This window comes from Lutjanus erythropterus, chromosome 15 (genome assembly GCF_056507025.1).
Source record: "Lutjanus erythropterus isolate fLutEry1 chromosome 15, fLutEry1.hap2, whole genome shotgun sequence".
Lineage (NCBI taxonomy): Eukaryota > Metazoa > Chordata > Actinopteri > Lutjaniformes > Lutjanidae > Lutjanus > Lutjanus erythropterus.
The window spans coordinates 17,646,108-17,666,528 of record NC_139331.1 but is presented as its reverse complement, the minus strand read 5'-3'; the positions used below and the strand labels follow the sequence as shown (position 1 = coordinate 17,666,528).

At 38.7% G+C, this 20,421-nt stretch overlaps 1 protein-coding gene across 1 annotated transcript in view; it reads left to right on the top strand.

Annotated features, from left to right (window-relative positions):
- The window catches only part of LOC146314269 (steroid hormone receptor ERR2-like), a 50,002-nt gene extending 37,820 nt beyond the window's left edge, over positions 1–12,182 (top strand). Inside the window, exons 6-7 of the mRNA XM_084737131.1 lie at positions 6,385–6,654; positions 11,040–12,182. Of these exons, the coding sequence (XP_084593257.1) occupies positions 6,385–6,654; positions 11,040–11,284 (515 nt within the window). The 3' untranslated portion in view covers positions 11,285–12,182. The remainder of the gene's footprint in view (positions 1–6,384; positions 6,655–11,039) is intronic.
- The last annotated feature ends 8,239 nt before the right edge of the window (positions 12,183–20,421 follow it).

The following is a 20,421-nucleotide window of genomic DNA, read 5'->3' as shown; positions in this document are numbered from 1 at the left end:
ACATTTGGCACCTTATTTAATCCAGTTTGTGGTGGCTGAAGGTGTGAAATCCCAAACCTGCTCTGGGAACCTCGGAGGACTGACATTTCAAAGACACAGGGGAGCTGTGTGGTCTGATGAGCAGGTTAGTCTTTGGACGGACACCGGGTTGCTGCTCTGAGAAGATGCTTTAACAGGCACAAAAGAAGCATCGCTCACCTGATGTTTTTTGGACAGTGAAACAGAGGTCAGATAGGGTTTCTATAATCAAATCCTTCAATTTAATCATAGCTACAGGGGTGCAGAAATGAATTCAAGAGATTTGCATAAAGTCATATTTTTGCACCTCAATGTCTGCTATATTTTCTGCAGCATGTATGATTATTGATCTTGTGTGGTGTGAAGATCTAAATCCAGACCTGACAGAGTTATTAAAGGGGCATGTGACACTCTGGGGACACTTTACCCGGGGCCACCGGGTCAGGGTGTCACCAAGTAACGATTAAGACAAAAGGGGTCCCTACAGTTTAACAGTCCACTCCCACCATTACACTCATAGCCCACTGAGCAAATGGCCTTAACGATGAGGTAATAAGAGTCATTACTGCAGATCGCTCCATTAATGTAAAAGTCCTTCAACGTCCAGATGTGCAGACCCGGAGGGAAACATGCAACGCTGAGTAGGTTTTTCTGTTACATGTTGTCATTTTAAAGGCTTAAATGTTTGTGTTGAATAGCTGGACTCAGGACAACATATTACGATGTCCTTTAATGTGCATGTCTTTTAATCTAACAGCAAATATTTGCACTAAATATAAATTTAAAGTTTTAAAGCTCTAATTAATAACATTTCTGCGTTAACATGTCTAAAAATGCTAGTTGTGTGATTTCACTTTCATTATCACAATGATGATGACAGTGCTGTACACACACAGCAGTGTGTTGCCACTAAGGGTCTCTCTCACATTAAAACAATTACAGTAGTGTGGGTGTTGTTTTCTTCATCGATAAAAACAATCGCCATTGCTGATGAAAATCTATCTGACATGACTCAGACTGAAACCATGGTCATGGCCAAGGTTGTTTTATTCGTGTTAAGTTTAGTCACATTCGCCAATTTCTTTCCTCAGTCTCCGATGTATCCGATGTAAAGCGTGTTTTACCAGAAGTTATAGCTACCAGCAGCTCGTAGGAAACACACTATTAGTTTGAATACATTTCAGAAACATTTTAGATAATGTAAGTACACAACTCAACAAAATATATAACATAGATTGAGCTTTTTTTTAGATAATTGAATGCAGAAATGTTACATATTATAGCTTTAATGAGACACTCAGTTTTGGTATTATTTATGGATTTTAACTATTTCAAGCCAAACTTCTGGAGACTTTTAAAATAATAATAGTAATAATAATAAAAAAACATTTTGCCCTCAAGAGCAAAACTGTTTGGAGATGTGGTTTTCCTGTGTGTTTCTCGCAGATGTTAAACACGTTTGAGCGGATGGCTGTAACTCATCACCAGGCAGCCCTTGATTGGCTGTTACACACACTGTCATGAAAATGGAATCAGAATCATAGTGCGGCTGTCGGGGGGTCAGAGGTGGCCGCTAATTTGCACGGCTGTTAACACACATGCACCATCTCAAACATGTAAGAGCACACAACATGTGTAGATTTATATTCCAGGCAACAGCATCCAGCACCGTCTGGTGTTTAATGTTCGTTCAGTTCAGCGCTTTCTCCCTCTTTCCTCTCTTTTTCCCGCACACACATACACACACACTGTACCGTCATATCTTTCACACACACTCTCTGGCTTCCTTGTTCTCCTGTTCCCCTGGCTCTCCCCCCTCCTGCTCCTCCTGCTCATATAGGGCCCTCTAGTCTCATTATTACCTCTGTCTTTTTATTAGGCCCATTAGGGCTCTTAGGAGGCCTGTAATGATACTAAATGAATAGAGAGTGAACTGCTGTCTGTTTTAGACCCAGCTCTCAATGACAGCTTCAAGCTTCACTGCCAACCACTCAGTCTCTTCATTGTACTGAATAGGGATTCAATTACTTATCTGATCTGTACCTGTACTGTACTGTTGCATAGCCGGAGAGCTTTCCTTTTCTGCAAACAATCACTAACATCATGCGGTATGTAGAGGATTAGGTACCTTATAGAAATAGACACGTGGTGTAATGTTAAATCATGTGGTACAGTGGTCCAGTAGTAGTTACATCAATGGGTGATATATGTATATTTACAATGCAGTCCTGATATGTACAATTTTATTTCACACAACCCTAGTTTTGCATTACAAAGACCACTTATGGTTCAGTTTCAGTTACAAAAACACTTCAGTTAAGGTTATGGAAAGATTTTTTTGTCAGTTAAATATTAATAATGTAAACATGCTTCATGTCAATTTTGACCATTATTTTTCCCTTATCATACCCAAGTGCCATTAATGTCTGATAATAATGATATTCATAATTTAAAACTCTTTAAAAAGGTTTTTATAATACTTTCGTAGAAAGTGGAAACATGCAGATATTGAAATATGTGGTCAGTCTGGTCATACATTCAGTATCAACTTTTTGCAAATTGGCAAGTATGTAAATTAAGGTTTACTAATAGACTGATAGAGAACGTAGCCAGGCTTCATTACATTTCATGCTGCTGCAAATGAGTTCTGTTTATGCATAATGTACAGTTTGTGTCTGGGTTTATCTCACAATACTGACCTGCTCACTGTACATTATTCTGCTTATTACACATTTGCTTACCAAAATGAACCAATAATTTGTAACAACATATTGATTCAACAATGATTTCCTTGTTCCTCCACAATCTATGAATAGAGGTGCATCCATAGCAACGGTCTGTTCTTCATAGCAACAGTCTGTTATGCACAGCGACAGGCTGCTGTACAGAAAAGCCCTTAGAATGTTGAAACTGACTAATCAGTAATAAATGAAGGTAATGTCTAGAAGAAAGGGTTGCTTTCACCGTTAAAAAAAAAACAAAACAGCCCTCCACTGGAATGCATAATGTAAACAGTACATGAACTTTCTGGAAGTACTTTCTGCAGACACAGAGAATTGGCTAGCTAGACACCTAAGGCAAGATAGCTGCTAGCTGGTGAGATAGCAACTACTAGCTTTAGCTAAAGCTAAACATACTTTCTTTAACCCTGCGTTCTTTTTAATTGGAAATGACCAATTTTGAATTCCCAGTGTTTGGGTGAGGCAGTTTATTATCCAACATGAATATATAAGGTGGTGCTGAAATTCTGTCATGATGGGAAAAAATTGCTAAACTAGTTTAGCTAAATGGTAACTAGCTTAACTAAGCAGAGCATCATTTCAGTTGCATTTCTCCTACCATTTCAGGTTTTCCTCTGGTGAATTCACACAGTTTGAATTAATTCAAAATAAAATTAGCAACAAAACATGAAGAAATAACAGTTTTGAGATTATGTCAAAAACATCCATGTATTGTGTTGCTGAAATATATACTGATGTTAGCATGTCGACTAGCTAGCCTAGCTGAAAAACCTCCTCCTCCCCCATGCACAGCTAATAAGCTATAGTTATCAGCAGTTAGCAGTTATTATTTACAATATTTGTTTGGCGTATTAATTCAACACGTGGTCAGTTCTTATATATTGCACCTTCAAATTACCTGTAAATCACATAATTCAATGTATTAAAAATGTAGATTGATTTTATTTGGATTTCACTATTTATGGAGATATCCTGCATGAAATATGCCACTATAGTTTATTTCCTTAGACAAACTAGTTTGAAATAGACTAGAAGAAATAAGGGCAGGTTGTCCAAAGACAGGGTGCTGTATCGGCATTTTAGGAATCCTACAGTGATTTCTTTATAATCAGCTTTAAGAGGTGTAAAATGAAGGCATTACAACCTTTCTATCTGTTACGCAGTTTGCCTGACAGCCTATAAAATTTAAACTCTTTCTTTAATTTCTCCTTTACTGCTCTCTGCCTTTGCAGGACAGCAGAATAGTAGATAATAATTCATTTTCTTACAGTGCAGTCAAAAGACGAGGTATCCCCTGTCTCTGTTCCTGCTTTTTGTCATCACAAGGGGAGAAAACTGCAGTGACGGAGACACAGACGTTCCCCAGTTTGCTCAATATTGTGTCATGTTTGGTCAAACGGCAGTAAATCAGTAGGGTGACATATTGATATTTCATCAGGGGGAATCACCCTCCACAGCGACACTTAACTCAGCCACCTCCGGGCGACATACCTGAAGCTCCGGGGCGACCCCTGGGGAGCCAGGAAGTCACTCCGCCGCTTCAGTAAATTGAGTGGAAGGGGGAAAAACATGGGCTGGGGAAAAGGAAAGGATGATGAGGAGAAGGAGGAGACAGCTGAACACGGTGACGGTTCTTTCATGAAATATGTAGAGAAAAGTAGTATTGTAAAAAGAAAGGTGCACACACAACAAAAGAAATGGTGCTCCAGGGATAAAGGATGCTATGAAATTGATTTATTTACTGTATGAGAGTGTAATGTAACACTTGTAATGTAAGTAATAAGCCATTAATTTTTTTTGCAAAAGTGTATTTTACGGATGTAAATTCATGAGTTCCTAATGCAGCCTACAGTATCTACATTCAGTGATCCCGCAGTCCCTCCATCCCCCCGCTAAACGTGTACCGGATGTCCTCCATCAGCTGTCTGTTTGTCAGATCTGAGGCTTGGATCGATCCCCCCTTCGCATTTGGTGGACTGATTACAATCTACTAATCAATGACACCCCCAGCACTCTTTTCTCTCTCTCTGCTCGTCGTTTCTCTATTTGCTTGATAAGAACCATCGGGAGGAGTTCTTTTAAGTCAACCTGCGCCATTCCCCGTCCATACAGCCTCAGATTTAAGTAAGCAAGAGTGGTGGGTTCAAGGCCCTGGTCAATACCCCCAATCACCTTGCTATTCACTATAGAGTGGTGAAAGGTATTGTGGTGTGTGAGGTCCTTTCAGATGTCTGTCTGTTTGATGTGGTGTGTGTGTGTGTGTGTGTGTGTGTGTGTGTGTGTGTGTGTGTGTGTGTGTGTGTGTGTGTGTGTGTGTGTGCGTGTGAATGTTAGAGTTGATGGGTTGACCTCCAGATCTTGGATGAATTGTTAACCTGAGTTCAGAAGGTTGAACACAACAAACAAAAGAATCAGGAAGGTGTCTATCAGGTGGAATATAGCATTGTTTTTTCGTTCCCATCATATCAATCAGACTATTTATATAGCACTTTTCACATAAACAGAAACAAAGTGCTTCACACAATAAAAAGCAAAACACTCCCTCCAACCCCACACACATGCACACACACACACAAAGCAAAGACTCTGTAATGGTAAAGACTAAAATAAAAACTGCAGGAAACACTGTCACAAGTGAGGAAACAACAGAGGCAGGATAAAAACTCAAAAGTTAATAATGATCAGTGGATAAAATAAAATGATGTGCCAACTAGGCAATCAGATTAATAAAAGTAAATATTATTACGTATTATTATGATATCAAAATATCATTATGTCATAACTTCACATCATAACCTGTTCAGATCAGTGAGAACTGAAATACTTTAAGTCCATCTTATTTAAAGGGAAAATTCTGCACTGTTCATGTGGATGTCCAGTCAGTGCTGATGGTAAATGTAGTCAATTGAGGCAATAAATCTACTATTAGATTTATTGGTGGCGGTGCCTGCATCTGCAGAGACCCCGCCCTCCACCCATACCTTCTTATTTTCTCGTTATTTTGCCGTGTTCTGTAAACTTTATTAAACCAAAACTTCAGTATTTGATGTTCCGGGAATGAGACTCAAAAATCAGCTATATTTTTTCCAAACAATCAACTGATAAAGCCTACATATTCTACCTTTAAGTTTGATGGATAACTGACTGAGGGCACTTTAATTTCAGCCCATTCATTTGTTCAATTTTAAAATCCAGAATTCATTCTTCTTCACCATGTCAAGAACCAGAGATGGTTAGGTTTACGAGTGGATTTGTCCTCACTAAGCGGCGTCTCATGTGCTTATGTCCCGGGCTGTAGAAAGGACTGACTGTGGACGGTTGACGGTTGGAGCAGCCCTGGCTCATGTTTCAAAGGCCTCTACACTTGACTGATTTATATTCTCTCCTTAAGCCACCACATACAGCCATCGGCCTCCGTTTCATGTTGGACTTCTCCAGGGATTATGCAGCGTTATATACAGTACACAGCCCATAAAACATATGGAGCACTTGAGACGGCCAATTACAGTGCAGCGAGGTTAATGGGTTGGTCTCATGATTTGTCATGTGGTTATAAAGTGTGAGCAGCCTGGCAGAACCTGGAAAGAAAATCTTAAATAAAAACATTTTCTTTTTAATTCTGCAGGTTTTTCCACTCTGTCGCTGGCGGACCAGATGAGTCTACTGCAGAGCGCCTGGATGGAGATTCTGGTGCTGAGCATCGTGTTTCGCTCGCTGCCCTGCGAAGATGAGATCGTGTATGCGGAGGACTACGTGGTGGACGAGGAGCAGGCGAGGATCTCGGGCCTCCTGGACCTGCACGTCGCCATCCTGCCACTGGTGCGACGTTACAAGAAGCTGCGCATGGAGAAGGAGGAATTTGTCACGCTCAAAGCCATCGCACTCGCCAACTCAGGTAGAGTTCTCAATCCCGCTGTAAGTCAGTATGGACTAGGGATGTTTCTGGTGACTAATTTCCATTTAATTTAGACTCGTCACCTAGTCTAATAGATAGATAAGAAATACGAATATGAAAACAGTTTACATTAGCAGTGTTAGCACTTGCAGCCTACTCTTCTTGCAGGTTAATGTCCACAATGTCCTGTGCTGAATATGGTTACACATTCCTCCAGTTGAGTGGTTATATGCCAGTTTATTCTGATACAGCAGACGTATAACCTTATTTTCTAGATCAAAACTTTCTGCTTTCCACTGGTACATTAATAAAATATTAAAAATTAGTTTGACCAACTAGTATTTCTGGTGCTGTCTTGCGATGATAGTGAGATATTTATAGCTCAAGAGGGCGTTAGTCCCCTTCCATGGAGGCCACCATGTGGATAAACCAAACACTGGCTCAAGATACGTCCTTTCACCTTTTTTTGTGAATTTCTCCTAGATGCTTGGAAGGGGAGGGTGAGATGAGGTGCTTGCATTTTGCAGGCTCTCTGCTTGATGCCACTAAATCCTACACAGTGGTCCTTTCAATCCCAGTGGAGATTCCAAAGTTTACAAATATACCAGCTATTTTAGACTGAATTTTGAGTAAATGTGAAAAGTTTGAACAAGATAATAGAGAATAAATACAATATATATGAAACATATAATATGATACAGCCACACGATGTGGACTAAGACTTTTTTGAGCATCTTAATGCTTAGTGGAAATTAAAGGAAAAATAGAAAATATTTCAGATTTTACACCATAAAGTGCTTTAACCACTTGACTCAACAAAAATGATACATTTAAAAGCATCATCAAGAAGTAATTTGACCAAATATCCTTCATTTTGCTCTCCAAACACAAAGGTGCCATGAGGTTGACATGAAGGTACATCTCTATGTTAAATCTTAAATAAATCTAGATAGTTGGCGTTTAATTAAAGCAAACAAAGAAATAAAACAACAAAAATGTCAAGCGATTGTCTATATCTGGTGAGCCGATCACTTCCACAATGAAGGATACCTGATAAGAGGGGACAAAAAGGTCGGACGCACGGTTCTTTAATTTAAACACTCCCGATGTGTGAGTGTGTGTGTGTGCATCTATATTTTAATTTGTGCGCACATACGTGTGTGTGTGTGTGTGTGTGTGTGTGTGTGTGAGAGAGAGAGAGAGAGAGACTGTCAGATTGCGCTCTCATTCTCTCCATCTCCATAACAGTAGCTGCCAGTGCGCCGCAGCCGAGGGAGATATATTTAGCATTTCATTAGGAAAACAGGGGCTGTCAATAAAATGTGTTAAGTGGAGTGGAATGAGCGTTGGGGAGCGACGGGCCTCGTTTGTTCCAATGTGAAGATGCTGCGCCCGTATCGACAGTTTGCTTTTCATGAGGCCGGGCCTGTCCCCCACTAATCAATGCCTGTTAGGAGTCTTTTCTCCTGCCTGACTGAAAAATGAAAAATGCTGAGCCCAGAGCTTTAGTCTTCTGATGACAAACTCTCCATGGGGGAGTGGAAGGGAGGATGGATGGAAGGGGAGGGCTGGAGGGAGGGAGGGAGAGAGGGGATGGAAAGACAGGGATGTGTAAAGGTAAGGGAGAAGTGTGAGAGAGGAAGGCAGGGGTTGAGAGGGAGGCTCAGGGAGGGCGAGAGGGCAGCTCCGGCTCGTTTGAACACAGTCTCGGAGAGCTCCAGGCTCCAGGGGTCCTGTGGGTGTGACAGCTGTGGAAATTCATGGCCATTGATTTTGTAATTAGCGGAGTATCGACGGGATTGACGCCAGGCTGCTGACGGATTACATGGAAATTGTTTCTTCAAAGTTAGTTTTGCATTCCGCCCCTAACCTCCTTCAACACACACACACACACACACACACACAAAAAAAATGCTCGCTGTGCGTTTACACACACTGACACACATTTGAAAACATATTCTTTCTTCCCCTCCTCTCTCAACCTCACATACACACACACACACATGCTCGCACAGCCAAACGAGGATCAGATCAGTATTAACATGAAGGTTTCAAATGAAGAGTGCTGGAACACATGTGCGGTCCACGTAGCCTAGTTAATTTCCCAAGATAGAAACGCAATTTACACAGAAGGCGACTGGTAAAAGAGACTTAATCAGTCAGTTAGGAACATAATTAGCCTTGTACTTTCCTTTTTTCTGCCTCATTTACATGTTTGTACACGGTCTTACTTCACTCCACAACTTTCATGACACATAGCAGAGCCGATCTAATTCACTCACACGCTTCAATCAGCAGCCACGTTCAGTTTAGCTTTAGTAACGCAGTGTGTTTAGGACGAGACAAGTCCATCTCATTCTGTTACATGAACGCCTTTTATTCAGTTAGAATACAGAATTGAATCCAGATTTTTGTTGTGCACAGTTTTGTCTATCAGTTAATGAATTGTGGATATGATATATGCACAGATGAGACCTGACACTGTAAGTCTGTGCCGTGAAATTGGCTGAAAGCAAACCGCTGCTTGTCCATTAAAATGCTCTCTGTCAGCTCGTCCTTTGGAGGACAAGCCTGTTTTTTTTTCTGACTTGTAGACTTACACATAGAGAGCAGTTTTTAATAAGTCTCAACTGGTTTTATTTTAGAGCCTATACATAAGGGGGCCAACTGCTCTTTCTTATGGAAATGAAGGCCATCTGCCGCCATCATTCAGCTGAACGATATCCTAGTAATGCAGCCATCTGAATTCATTAGCAGGGGGGATGTATGTGGTCGCATGATACCAAAAGAAATGAATCTTTTTCCTGTCCCACCATATATTTATACAGACCTACACTACCTCTCCCTCTCCCGCTCCCTCCCTAGAGTCCTGGTCACGCGCAGGCATTTATTTAAGGAGCGTCATTAACCACTAACAAGAGAAAACCTCTCTCCAAAATTGCATGGTTGCAAAGACAGGCTCCAGAATTCAAAGCTGCAAAACACCAAGCTATTGTTACAGCTGCAGATCAGTAGAAAATTTGCGCTTTTAATTAAATATATATGTCATTTAAAGGGAAAATTCACCAGTTTTTATGAGGATGTCCAGTCAGTGTTGATTGTAAATGTAGTCAGTTGAAGCAACTCGAGTTCTCCTGCCCGTGGAGCCATGCAGGCAGTGCCTACACATACCAGGATGCATTGCACTCAACTTCTGATGCCCACATTTCTACATATCACGTCATATCATGTACTTTATAGCTATTACTTTGTTGGCCAAAACATAGAGTGAAGTGACAAAAATTCTCATCCAGCACATTCCCTGGTTAACCAGAGGCGGAGACTATAAATCCAAGCTGAAATAGTCTGTAGTTCCCCCTGAACACCAATGACATCACTGTGTGCAGAAGGAACAACAGATTTTGCAGCAAGAGCATTCAGCTTTCTCTGTCAACATAACATGCACTGAGGAATTTAAGTTCAAGTTTGTTTTATTTGACATTTATTGCTATAACTGCAGTGGTGGAAAGTAACTAAGTACATTTACTCAAATACTCTACTAAAGTGCAGTTTTGACATACACGTTCTTTACTTCTGCATTTCCATTCTATGTCTATTCTTCTGCTCGCCTACATTTCAGAGGTAAATAGTATCCCAAAATATTTCAAATTGACAAACGACAACATAGTGTACCATAGTGATAAGATCAGTATTATGTTCTATAATAACTCTGAAAGCTGCCATTCTTCCTGAGTACTTCTACTTTTGATACTTTCAAGTACATTTTGCTGATAATACCTCTGTTCTTTAAAGCCTCGTTTCCACCTAAAGTAACTGGAACTTTAATTCCCAGGAACCACTTTTCAATAACTAAAAGCTTCCATCAACCCGTTCATGTCTGTTTCCACCGCAGTCTAAAGACAAAAACTGTTTTTACACGTCATGTTTAAACGTGACTATACAACAACAATGACGCAATATAAAGCAGTGAGCAGGCATCATTAATCACTTTGTCATACAGTCCATCTGTTGTATAAAAAAACCCAACTGGTTTGTAGCTGCTGATTTCTAAAAATGCTGTTTGAAATAAAATGCAAGTACTCAGGCAATCAGAAATGTTCAGGACTGCAAGCCCTAGGCTCTGCAGTGGAAACATAAAAGGTTCCTAGTCCCTGGGAAAAACTCCTGTGGTGGAAACACAGCTTTACTTAAGTAATTGAACTTTGTACTTTTAGACCATGGTATTCCTTCTTTTCTTGTATAAAGGATTAGAGTACTTCTTCTAGAAATGATCACTGTTCAGCCGACTACATCTTACATTTGACATCCACATAAAAAGTGTGTAGCCTAAAATTATTAATAATCTGTCCTTCTACCGCCCCTCCCCACCTCCCTCCTTGCTGCAGACTCCATGCACATAGAGAATATCGAGGCCGTCCAAAGGCTCCAGGATTCTCTCCACGAGGCCCTGCAGGACTTTGAGGGCTCCCAACATCCGGAGGACCCGCGGCGGGCGGGCAAGCTGCTAATGACCCTGCCTCTGCTCCGCCAGACCGCCACCAAGGCCGTTCAGCACTTCTACAGCATCAAAATGCAGGGCAAAGTCCCCATGCACAAACTATTCCTCGAGATGCTGGAGGCTAAGGCTTGACACCTCCCGGGGCCAGACGTTTGACAGACAGCTGCATCACCCAATGGGAGGCGAGGGACAGCCCATAAAAAAATAAAGGTGGTGTGCCAATTGACAGAGACAGGATGAAGCTTGGACTACTGAGTCATTTTAACACTTTTAAATGGTAAAAACATAAAAGAAAAAGGGACTTGAGACGGTTTTAAAAAGGGTGAATATCAACCTGATTGACATGGGATCATGATGATGTATATAAAGATGTTGTGTACAGAAATCAGGCAACTGAGGTCTTGTTATAACCAGAGGCCCGTTGCTCTATATCACCTGAAGCTTCTGTGAATTTGTTTCTTATCTTATTTTCATCTCAAAATGAAAGTGTGTTAATATAAATGTCCTAAAGAACTGTACGGCTGCGTAGCCACATTATGTGTTTTTGTTTCTTTCTTTCATATTTTCTAATCTCAGCTGTTAAAGCAATAGTCTCTAACTGGTCTACATATAATATGTGTACTGTATATTGTGTGAAATTGCACTGGGCGGGGGGGAGAATTGTTAGACATATTCTTATATTCGTCATCAAAGGAAGCGATACCCACCAGTGTGGGTGTGTAAGATTCTCGATTTCCTCGTAATATATTTACCTCGTAGTAGCTTCATCGACTCAGCGGTTTTAGTCGACTTGGTGCTTACAGGAGGACGATGGTTGGCCAGTGATCACAGTTCACAAAGAGTTTGCACTAAGCGTCTACTGTACGAAAAGCGCGGCAATAATGGGTATTGTACTAGCAAGCTCTGTCTGGTAGCATCTGAGTGGTTTCTGCTTATAGTGACTAAATCCCCTCCTCACTCCTCTCTGTGTTCAGTGTCACACACAAATATTGGCAACTAAGCATACTGTGAAAATACACATGATAAGCTATCCTCTGTGCTGAGAATTTTTAACCTAAACTGTGTATGGCTTGTTATAAAAGGTTTATTTTATTCAAATACCAGGTAAAGGACGCAAGACCCGCAGTATCTACACAATTTAATGCAATCTGATAGTCCTGCAATAAATACTACCTTTGTGAAGTTTCTAATGTTTAATTTGTGTCACATATGTGCTGATTCAAACCTGTGGTCACAACCATAGTTTGTGATAGTGCTGTATTAGATTGCATTATATTGTGTAGGTTTTGCTTTTTCTAGTGTCCACCCTCATTCACTTAGGTTGTATTCTCAAACAAGTGTCACTATATTGGTAGCATTAGTCCCACAACTTTCCACATTTATCCTTTTGTATTTTATTATATATGATACCATATGTGATACATGTCTGTCCTGCCTTCATGTATCTAAACTTTACACTTTAATATGATCCTGTATTTTGTTCTCAGTGTGGATTACAGGTTTAAAACTCTGTGTCACTGGGCATTAGGAGCAGGGATGGGCATTATGAGGACCCCTGATTTAACCACGTTGAGACAGTTTTAGTTTGGCAGTCCCACCGGCATCGAAGCTGGACGGCTGCATTGAGGATGAATCATTAAGTTGGATGCAGCAGTTGCTTTTGCTAAAACGGCAAACACACTGCACTGAGTGCTATATTTGTGTTATGTTACCCCATTTTTCACACTACTATTTCAACAATATGGACAATATGTGGGCAATATTCAAAGATTGCTAATTGAAATATTGTTAAAACAAAGACTGTTGAAACAAAGATTGAGCAAAAACGGGAACACAATATATTAAAGCAAGCTAAATTCACCTCAAGCAGGTCTGAAAAAATATTTAACAGATTTTTGTAGAAAAGCCAACCAGCATAAACTGTAGGACACATGGCTACTAAAATACGCGGAGCAGAGAGAAAAAAAATTATGAAACCATTGATCATTCATCTCCCAACACTTACCACTTAAACACAGAAATATAGATATAGAAATAAGTAACCTACAATGATAACATTCTGAGTTTGGTGAAAATGTCGTCAGAATTCTGCGGCACAGATTCCACAGCCAATCAGGAGCCGGTATAATTTAGACAGACTATTATACATTCTGATTTCCCAAATAACTTATTCACAAGTCAGACAAAGAAAACACCCTAAACAGGCCTCATGTCATCATGAATTTCTTTGGTAATATTGGGCATAATTTCTCCCATTATGATAATTTACCGCGTGAAGTTTTCCACACTCACCTGTGTCTAAAGAGTCGCCACTGAGTGTTCATAAACAGCCAATAGAGATGCGAGCTTGTAAGAGCTGAAGGTTGACAGATAATATGATTTATCCTTGTGGTCTACCTGACATGTACTTTTCAACTGGGGGTTTTAAGCCTCTTTGTCTCCTCGGTCGTTCAAATTTAACATGGCAGCTTTTAAAAACTATTTTGATGTAACACTCAAACAGATTACTAGAGTTTTAAACATTATTGTGCAACAATATAATGACACTTGTGTTTCTTTGACAAACTTGAATTACCCCCTAAATTGAAACTCAGCAACAATAATGACAGTTGAACAATTTTTTTGCTCATCTTTAATGAAGGTGCTAATGATTCAGACTGACACTGTATGTACATTTCTACACACACTGACACTCTGAAGTGCACAAACTAAGTTTGTAAGTCTGTATATTCCAGAAGTGTTAGTAGATTTTATAGCGTTAATATCTATCAATCGTAAACGAGTTGCCAAATTATTCAAAAAAGCAATCAGAATAATGTGATACAATTATTAACATGTTATCATAGGATCAAAATAATACAATGATAGGTTAATGAGCTGCTCTTAGGACTTTAGTGAGACAGATATTGTCCCTTATGAACACTTTAAAGTGTCTTTAAAGTGTCAAGTGCCATTAGCTTCTGCCCAAACGAGAAGAAGACATAAAGCCAACTAGCGACCAGTAACTACAGACGTACACTTAAAAAGATCCCCACAGGAACAGACGCTATTGATTCACTGTAATGTAATGCATAGATAATTATAACCCAATACAGTAGAGAATACAACTCCCATGATGCACTTCCCTAAATGTGTAACCAGCTAATCCATCCCCAGTTGAAGTGAGGGCTGTATCACCTCTGTACAGTAGCAAACCAAAGCTTATAGAGTCTTCAGATACTTTAAATGAAACACAAGTGAAACATAAAACTGTGTTACGAGCCGGCCACGTAAATATGGATGTTATTTATTTACAGAAGATTATTAATGTTATAACTTCATTCTGCTAATTTGGCTATTTATTTTTAACAGTTCTCTTAACCTACGGTGATAAACAAGATGAAAACCTTTTTTATCTGTCTTTGTTTAATCAATACAAGCATTGATTAAACACCAGTCTCTTTGTCAATATGAGACGCTGTGTGAAGTCTCACCAAGAAATGAAACTACCATAAAAAGTGATGTTTTTTATATTATGATGGTTAAAGGAGAGTTTTTCATGAAGCGCCATCAGCTCATGTTGCGTGAAGTGTTAATGAACACCATCTGGCCAAAAAAAAACAATAAGTTTACAAATCACATGCTTCAGTAACGCTTAACCAGTGTCTCACTTATGATGATTTCATGCATGACTTAATGCAGAGTGTATCAGAAATTTCTGCTGCTCGCCACCAAGAAATGATCATATAACTATGACTTGATTAATTTGTATTTAACACATCATCAGTTGATGAATGTTAATTCACAGTTACTTCATACATTAATTGATCTGCAGTTAAATTAGCTGGATTTCAGATACATAAAAGTTTATTTCAAATCATGTATTAACCTCTGAAACCAGAACAGTACTTGTTCTTATAGAAATGTGAAGCTTATTTTGAATCAAACTGGTGATCAGATGCCAATAATCTTTAATAAACATAAATACAGTTATATAAATAAACTTTTATATAACTGAAATTCAGCTAACTTAATGTGTATCAATTAATGTATGAAGTAGAGGTGCACAGAGACGTCATAATTTATAACTGTATCTGTTCAACTATCAACATAATATGTCTCTGTATCTGTATTCGGATAGAAGACCAGAAGTGGGTGTGGTTTATACCCAAAGTCAAGTTAAACTAGGCCAATATTTTGTTTTCTAATCTAATATCCATTGGCAATGCCACTGTTGTGCCTACAAACTATCAGAATTAATTAATTTTGGCATAAATAATTATGAAATATATTTCCACATCCTCAAACGATATTTTTCATCTATTTTTTATCTCTCTCTAAACTAACTTTTATGAACTGTCTGAAGAAAACCACCACCTCCCCTTTAACTGGGGCATATTGAGAAATCAGAAACTGAAAAAATCTCTCATAAATCAAAAGATTCTGTTTTGCCTTTAAAGTATAAACTCTACAGGGATGATATCCAGACATATATAAAAATATCCTTCAGCTGAAGGGAATAATCTTGGTGCATTAAATTAGTGACTGAAGATAGATGGGACCTTTTTTTTTTTAACTATTCTGAGGTGAATCATTGAGCTGACTTTAACAGAATAATAATGTTCAACTCCTGACAGAAGAAATATTTGTTTCCATCTCATTATTTGTGCTTTCCCATATTTAGTATATAGAAGTAACTGTGAATTAACATTCCTTAACTGATGAGCTCTGAAGTGTGAACAGAAATTCACGATATATCCTGCTTTAATTCCTCTTAAGTCATGCATTAGTTAAGCATTAGTTAAGTATATGATTTGTACCCTGATTGTAAACTGACCTTCTCTCCTCTGACCAGTTTCTTCATTTACTAAAACCTCCTCTGTGCACTTTGAAGACTGATGGCAGATAATTGTTTCCCAACTTTTCCCTTCTTCTCAAATTAATGTAAGAAAATAAAAAGACAAAATGCTTAATTTATTTTTTTCAGAGTTCTAAAACGGTTCTACTGCATCCAATTAATTCTAATTGTCTCCTAAGCTGAAATTCTCAATAGAAATGGAGCAATTAAATTTCTGCTTTGGCTCTACCTTGGGGACAAGGAGACATTTTATTTCGGTTGACGTTGGGGAGGGTTTGTCTAAATCTTTACAAAGGCGATTTCATGGGTGTCTGTAATAGTTTCATAACAGAGCGATCACTGGGCTATGCAAGGCAAATATGGCCACCTATGTTCCTTGTGTTGTGGAGCATCAGACTGACGTTTAGCTGTGCTTTGTTTACAACGTGGACATACTGTACAGTGCTGTACACTGCAAATGTATTGTGCATATTTCACCGTACTGTACTGTAGCTGCTGTGCATTTATATAACGATGATCATTTGTTTAATTTGCCTGAATTTCTCATGATGTTTGCAACCCACCTGAACAGCCGTATAATGTAAATCACTGTATTAAGTCCTCATATTTGGTCTAAGGTGGGAAATTCTCTGATTTTCTTCTTCTATTCTGCGTCTTTGTGTCTCTCGATGCTCATTGATTTTGGTTATCAGCACAGCAGGACATATAGCGGGTGGAGTAGTGTAGACCCTATACCTCAATTCATATTTTGAAAATTACACTGGGTTTGGAAACGGGCCATGGCTTCCTCCTGGGAATCAGTGGCACAGAAATAAAGTGACATCACTGACTGGGTATTAAAAAAAAATGTAGATGAACCTACTGCAATTGGGGAGCACATTCCTCGGAGGAGAAAGCTGCTTATTCGCTGTTCCATTTGCGGACTTATCTTATCTCTGTGCACTCTGAGATGACGAGATTTACATAAAACATGGAGGAACCTCCCTGGCTGTTCTGGTCCGCGGTGTATAGAAGGACCCTACTAGGTGTATGTACCGTAGACATGTGATTACCCAAGAGGTTTACTCCCCTAAAAAGCAATATGTTAGCAATTGTGATATATGAATCAAGTTAAAAGGGAGCTTTGGTTCATTTTAATTATAAACTTACCCTATGCTCAGAAAAAGGACAGGGTAACTATGCACACACACGTTCACAGTCCTGGTGAGACAAAAAAGGGGGGAAAAATGTGAAAATGTTGGTCAACCACAGCTGGGTTTCACTGGACAGTTATTGTGTGGCATTTTCTTGTGTTTTGTTTGTTGTGTTCATGCTGATGTACCCATGTGTAAATATATGCTTTTTTTTTTTGGAGTGAGTCAGATCTAACAGTGCACTGAATGTACAGTGACAATAAAATCACATGGTTTATGTAATCGCTGCAAATAATTTCTTTAAGTGTCTTCGAGTCATGAAAACAATTTGTACCATATTTACTGACAAGCTTCATTTATTAAGGTGCGGTAACTTGATTCTGGAAAATTTTAATTGATTGTTGAGTTTCATTCCCTGGTCATTAATTTTCTGGTGTTTTGGGAATGACACTCAACAATCAACATCTTACCGACCTGTGATTGGCTAAAATCTCCTGTCACCGGCTAGATTTTCTGGCAGCCAAAAAACAGAGCGAAGAGGCGGAGTAGATGTCTAGTTTTCTCTCAGACGACTTTAATTACATACTTAAAGGTTATTGGAACTTTTTCCCAATGACACGAACAATAAACTTCCCGCACCAACTTTAACTCTTCAGGATCACACACTGCTGTCTGGTTTATTTTACATGAACGTGACGTTGTTTCGTCCACAGCGGTTTTCGTCAGATCCTTGCCACAACCCTCAGACCTGAGGAAGACCTTTTGTGATCTAAATGTTGTCATTTTGTTGCAGAGTAAAAGGAAAATTTGGGACAGGAGATCATTATGTGGGTGTTTATTTATTTATTTTTGTTTCTTTTTTTTTTGTGCAGCACCAGCAAAGATATTTGGATGCGTGTACTCACTGATTGATACCTTCAGTGATACTGTTTCCTGAGGTTTAAAGCTTTATGGGCAACTGTTTGATAAACTGTTCAAGATGTGAAGATAATAAACTGACCAATACTGGATTTTTGGGGCTGATGCTAATTTTGATATATATATATTTTTAAAAAAAAAAGATATTTATTTATTTATTCATTTAAAAGGATCACCCGCTTGCTAATGCATTATAGGCCGATATTGCATTGATCTCTCAAATGTGGTTATTAAACATTTGTGACAAGGATATGTAATGAAGACAGGATATTTTACTGTTTAATATTAGTAATTAAGTATTAGTTTGCAAATTGTAAGCACTTTCCTTAATTGATCATTGGTGTCACAACGATCAATTCATCAATTAATTGTTATTTAAAAAAAGATCTTATACCAGATGCACTTTTCTCCCATCAATCAAAGCCTTATTTCTACAGGAACATATTGTATTTTCTCTGACAGCATTACAGCCTATGAAATATATAAAGCCATAAAAGCCTACATATTACACACTTGAATATGAATATGCCTTGAATGCTCATATATAAATTGTCATCATCCCTATATATAACTGTATTTAATTAAGAAAAAATATCAAATATACAAGAAATTCAGCCTATTAAAAAGTATAAACAATCTGTATTATGTTCTGTCAAAAAAAAAGTGGTTAATAATATCAGGCCACCAATATATCTGTTATGTCTGTTAGAAGATACACAATAAGACTGCTGCTGCTTATCAGTAGATAACATTTGAAAGATTCGGTGTATTCACCCGACAGCAATGATACTGACACTATAGTGTAACATCATAGAATTTATTAATATGTACTTTATTTTATTTGCATTTCACCCCAAACCTATTACAAATATGCACTGCATCAACATTACGAAGATGTAAGATGACATTAAAATTAAAGTTGCATATAGATACACACTTTAAGAATAATTATAAATTACAACTATCTAAACTTTCTTAAACAAGTAAGACGTTGTTTTTCCCCTTGACAGTAAGTTATTCTCTCCAAATCAAGAAAGACTGTTAGTTCTTGTGTCCAACTGTATTTAATATAAAGTAACTTTGAAATTATTTGCTGTAAATGTGCTGTTGACTTTAATATCATTCAAATCAGTCACTGTCACATTTTTATTCATTGGATATCAACAAAATAATGTCACTGTAATTTCATGCTCTCATTGCGAGTCACCCGGTGTTCCTGTACAGCCTGATCTCAGGATAAGAAATGTACAGGCAAACGGTGACCAGTCATGTATGTGTGAGTGTGTGTGTGTGTGTGTGTGTGTGTGTATCTGTGTGTGCACTTGTAGGTTTAGGAAGACGGTGCCTTGGGGTGTAACGGCATCCTCCTGCCCCGACTGTCAGTTGGTTAGCTGTCTACACAATGTCCCGTTTGACCTTGCGTTGGCTACAACACTGGCTGAATGCACATCTGACACACTCCCTTCCTTTGTGGTGCAATCCTGTGGAAGTCATTTCATTTACTGGGCTTTCAACTTCAGCCAGCGTGGGGGTTGGGGAAGTAAGTCTGTGTTTAATCAGCCTGCCACAAAGCATTCCCCTAAACAAAATCAACTATGATGTCCAGCGAAAAGATCTCTCAACACAAGATTGAATTAAACATATAAATGGGCTTGTCACTTTTTCATTTTTTATTTATTCTCTTGGCACGGCTACGCCGCCACTCCAGATTATTGCTGCAAATAACAGCTGAGTCCTAACTTGTGGATTGTTCTGGAGTGTGTTACTATGGGTTGGGTAGTAACTGATTGACTATGTAATCAAATAGGTAACTATAATCACACCAGATTACATTTGAAAAATAGTTACATTGCTAAGGATTACTTAATTCCATTTTTGAATATGCAACATTTCTGCATAGGTTATATATTTTTGTTGGGTTGTGCACTGAGATTATCCCAAATGTCTCCAACAGTGGTCAAACCTAGAGAAATCAGTAGTTTATTCAGTTTAATGGTGTGTTTCCTTGCATAGCTACTAGTTGCTATAACATCTGGAAAAACACGTCTACACTGATTCACCAGAGGAAAAATCTGAGGACAGAAGCTGCTTAATGTGACATTATCTAGTCAGTGAACATGACTAATGCCTGAATAATGTTTTCCTCTTCTATGATGGTCGTTTAATCTTGAAGAAAAACAACTTCCATGATCCCTCGCTATTTCAGATACCTCCAAACTATGTGTTTTGTCATTGTTTTAATGTGAGAGAGACCCCTACTAACAGAACTTATCTACTGCACATTTGATATCTGGCAATAATGACCCTTTTTTTCATGATAACCAGTGTTCTTCATAGGGGGTTTAATGTGCGACACAGCAGTTGCAAAGCTACCAAGTTCT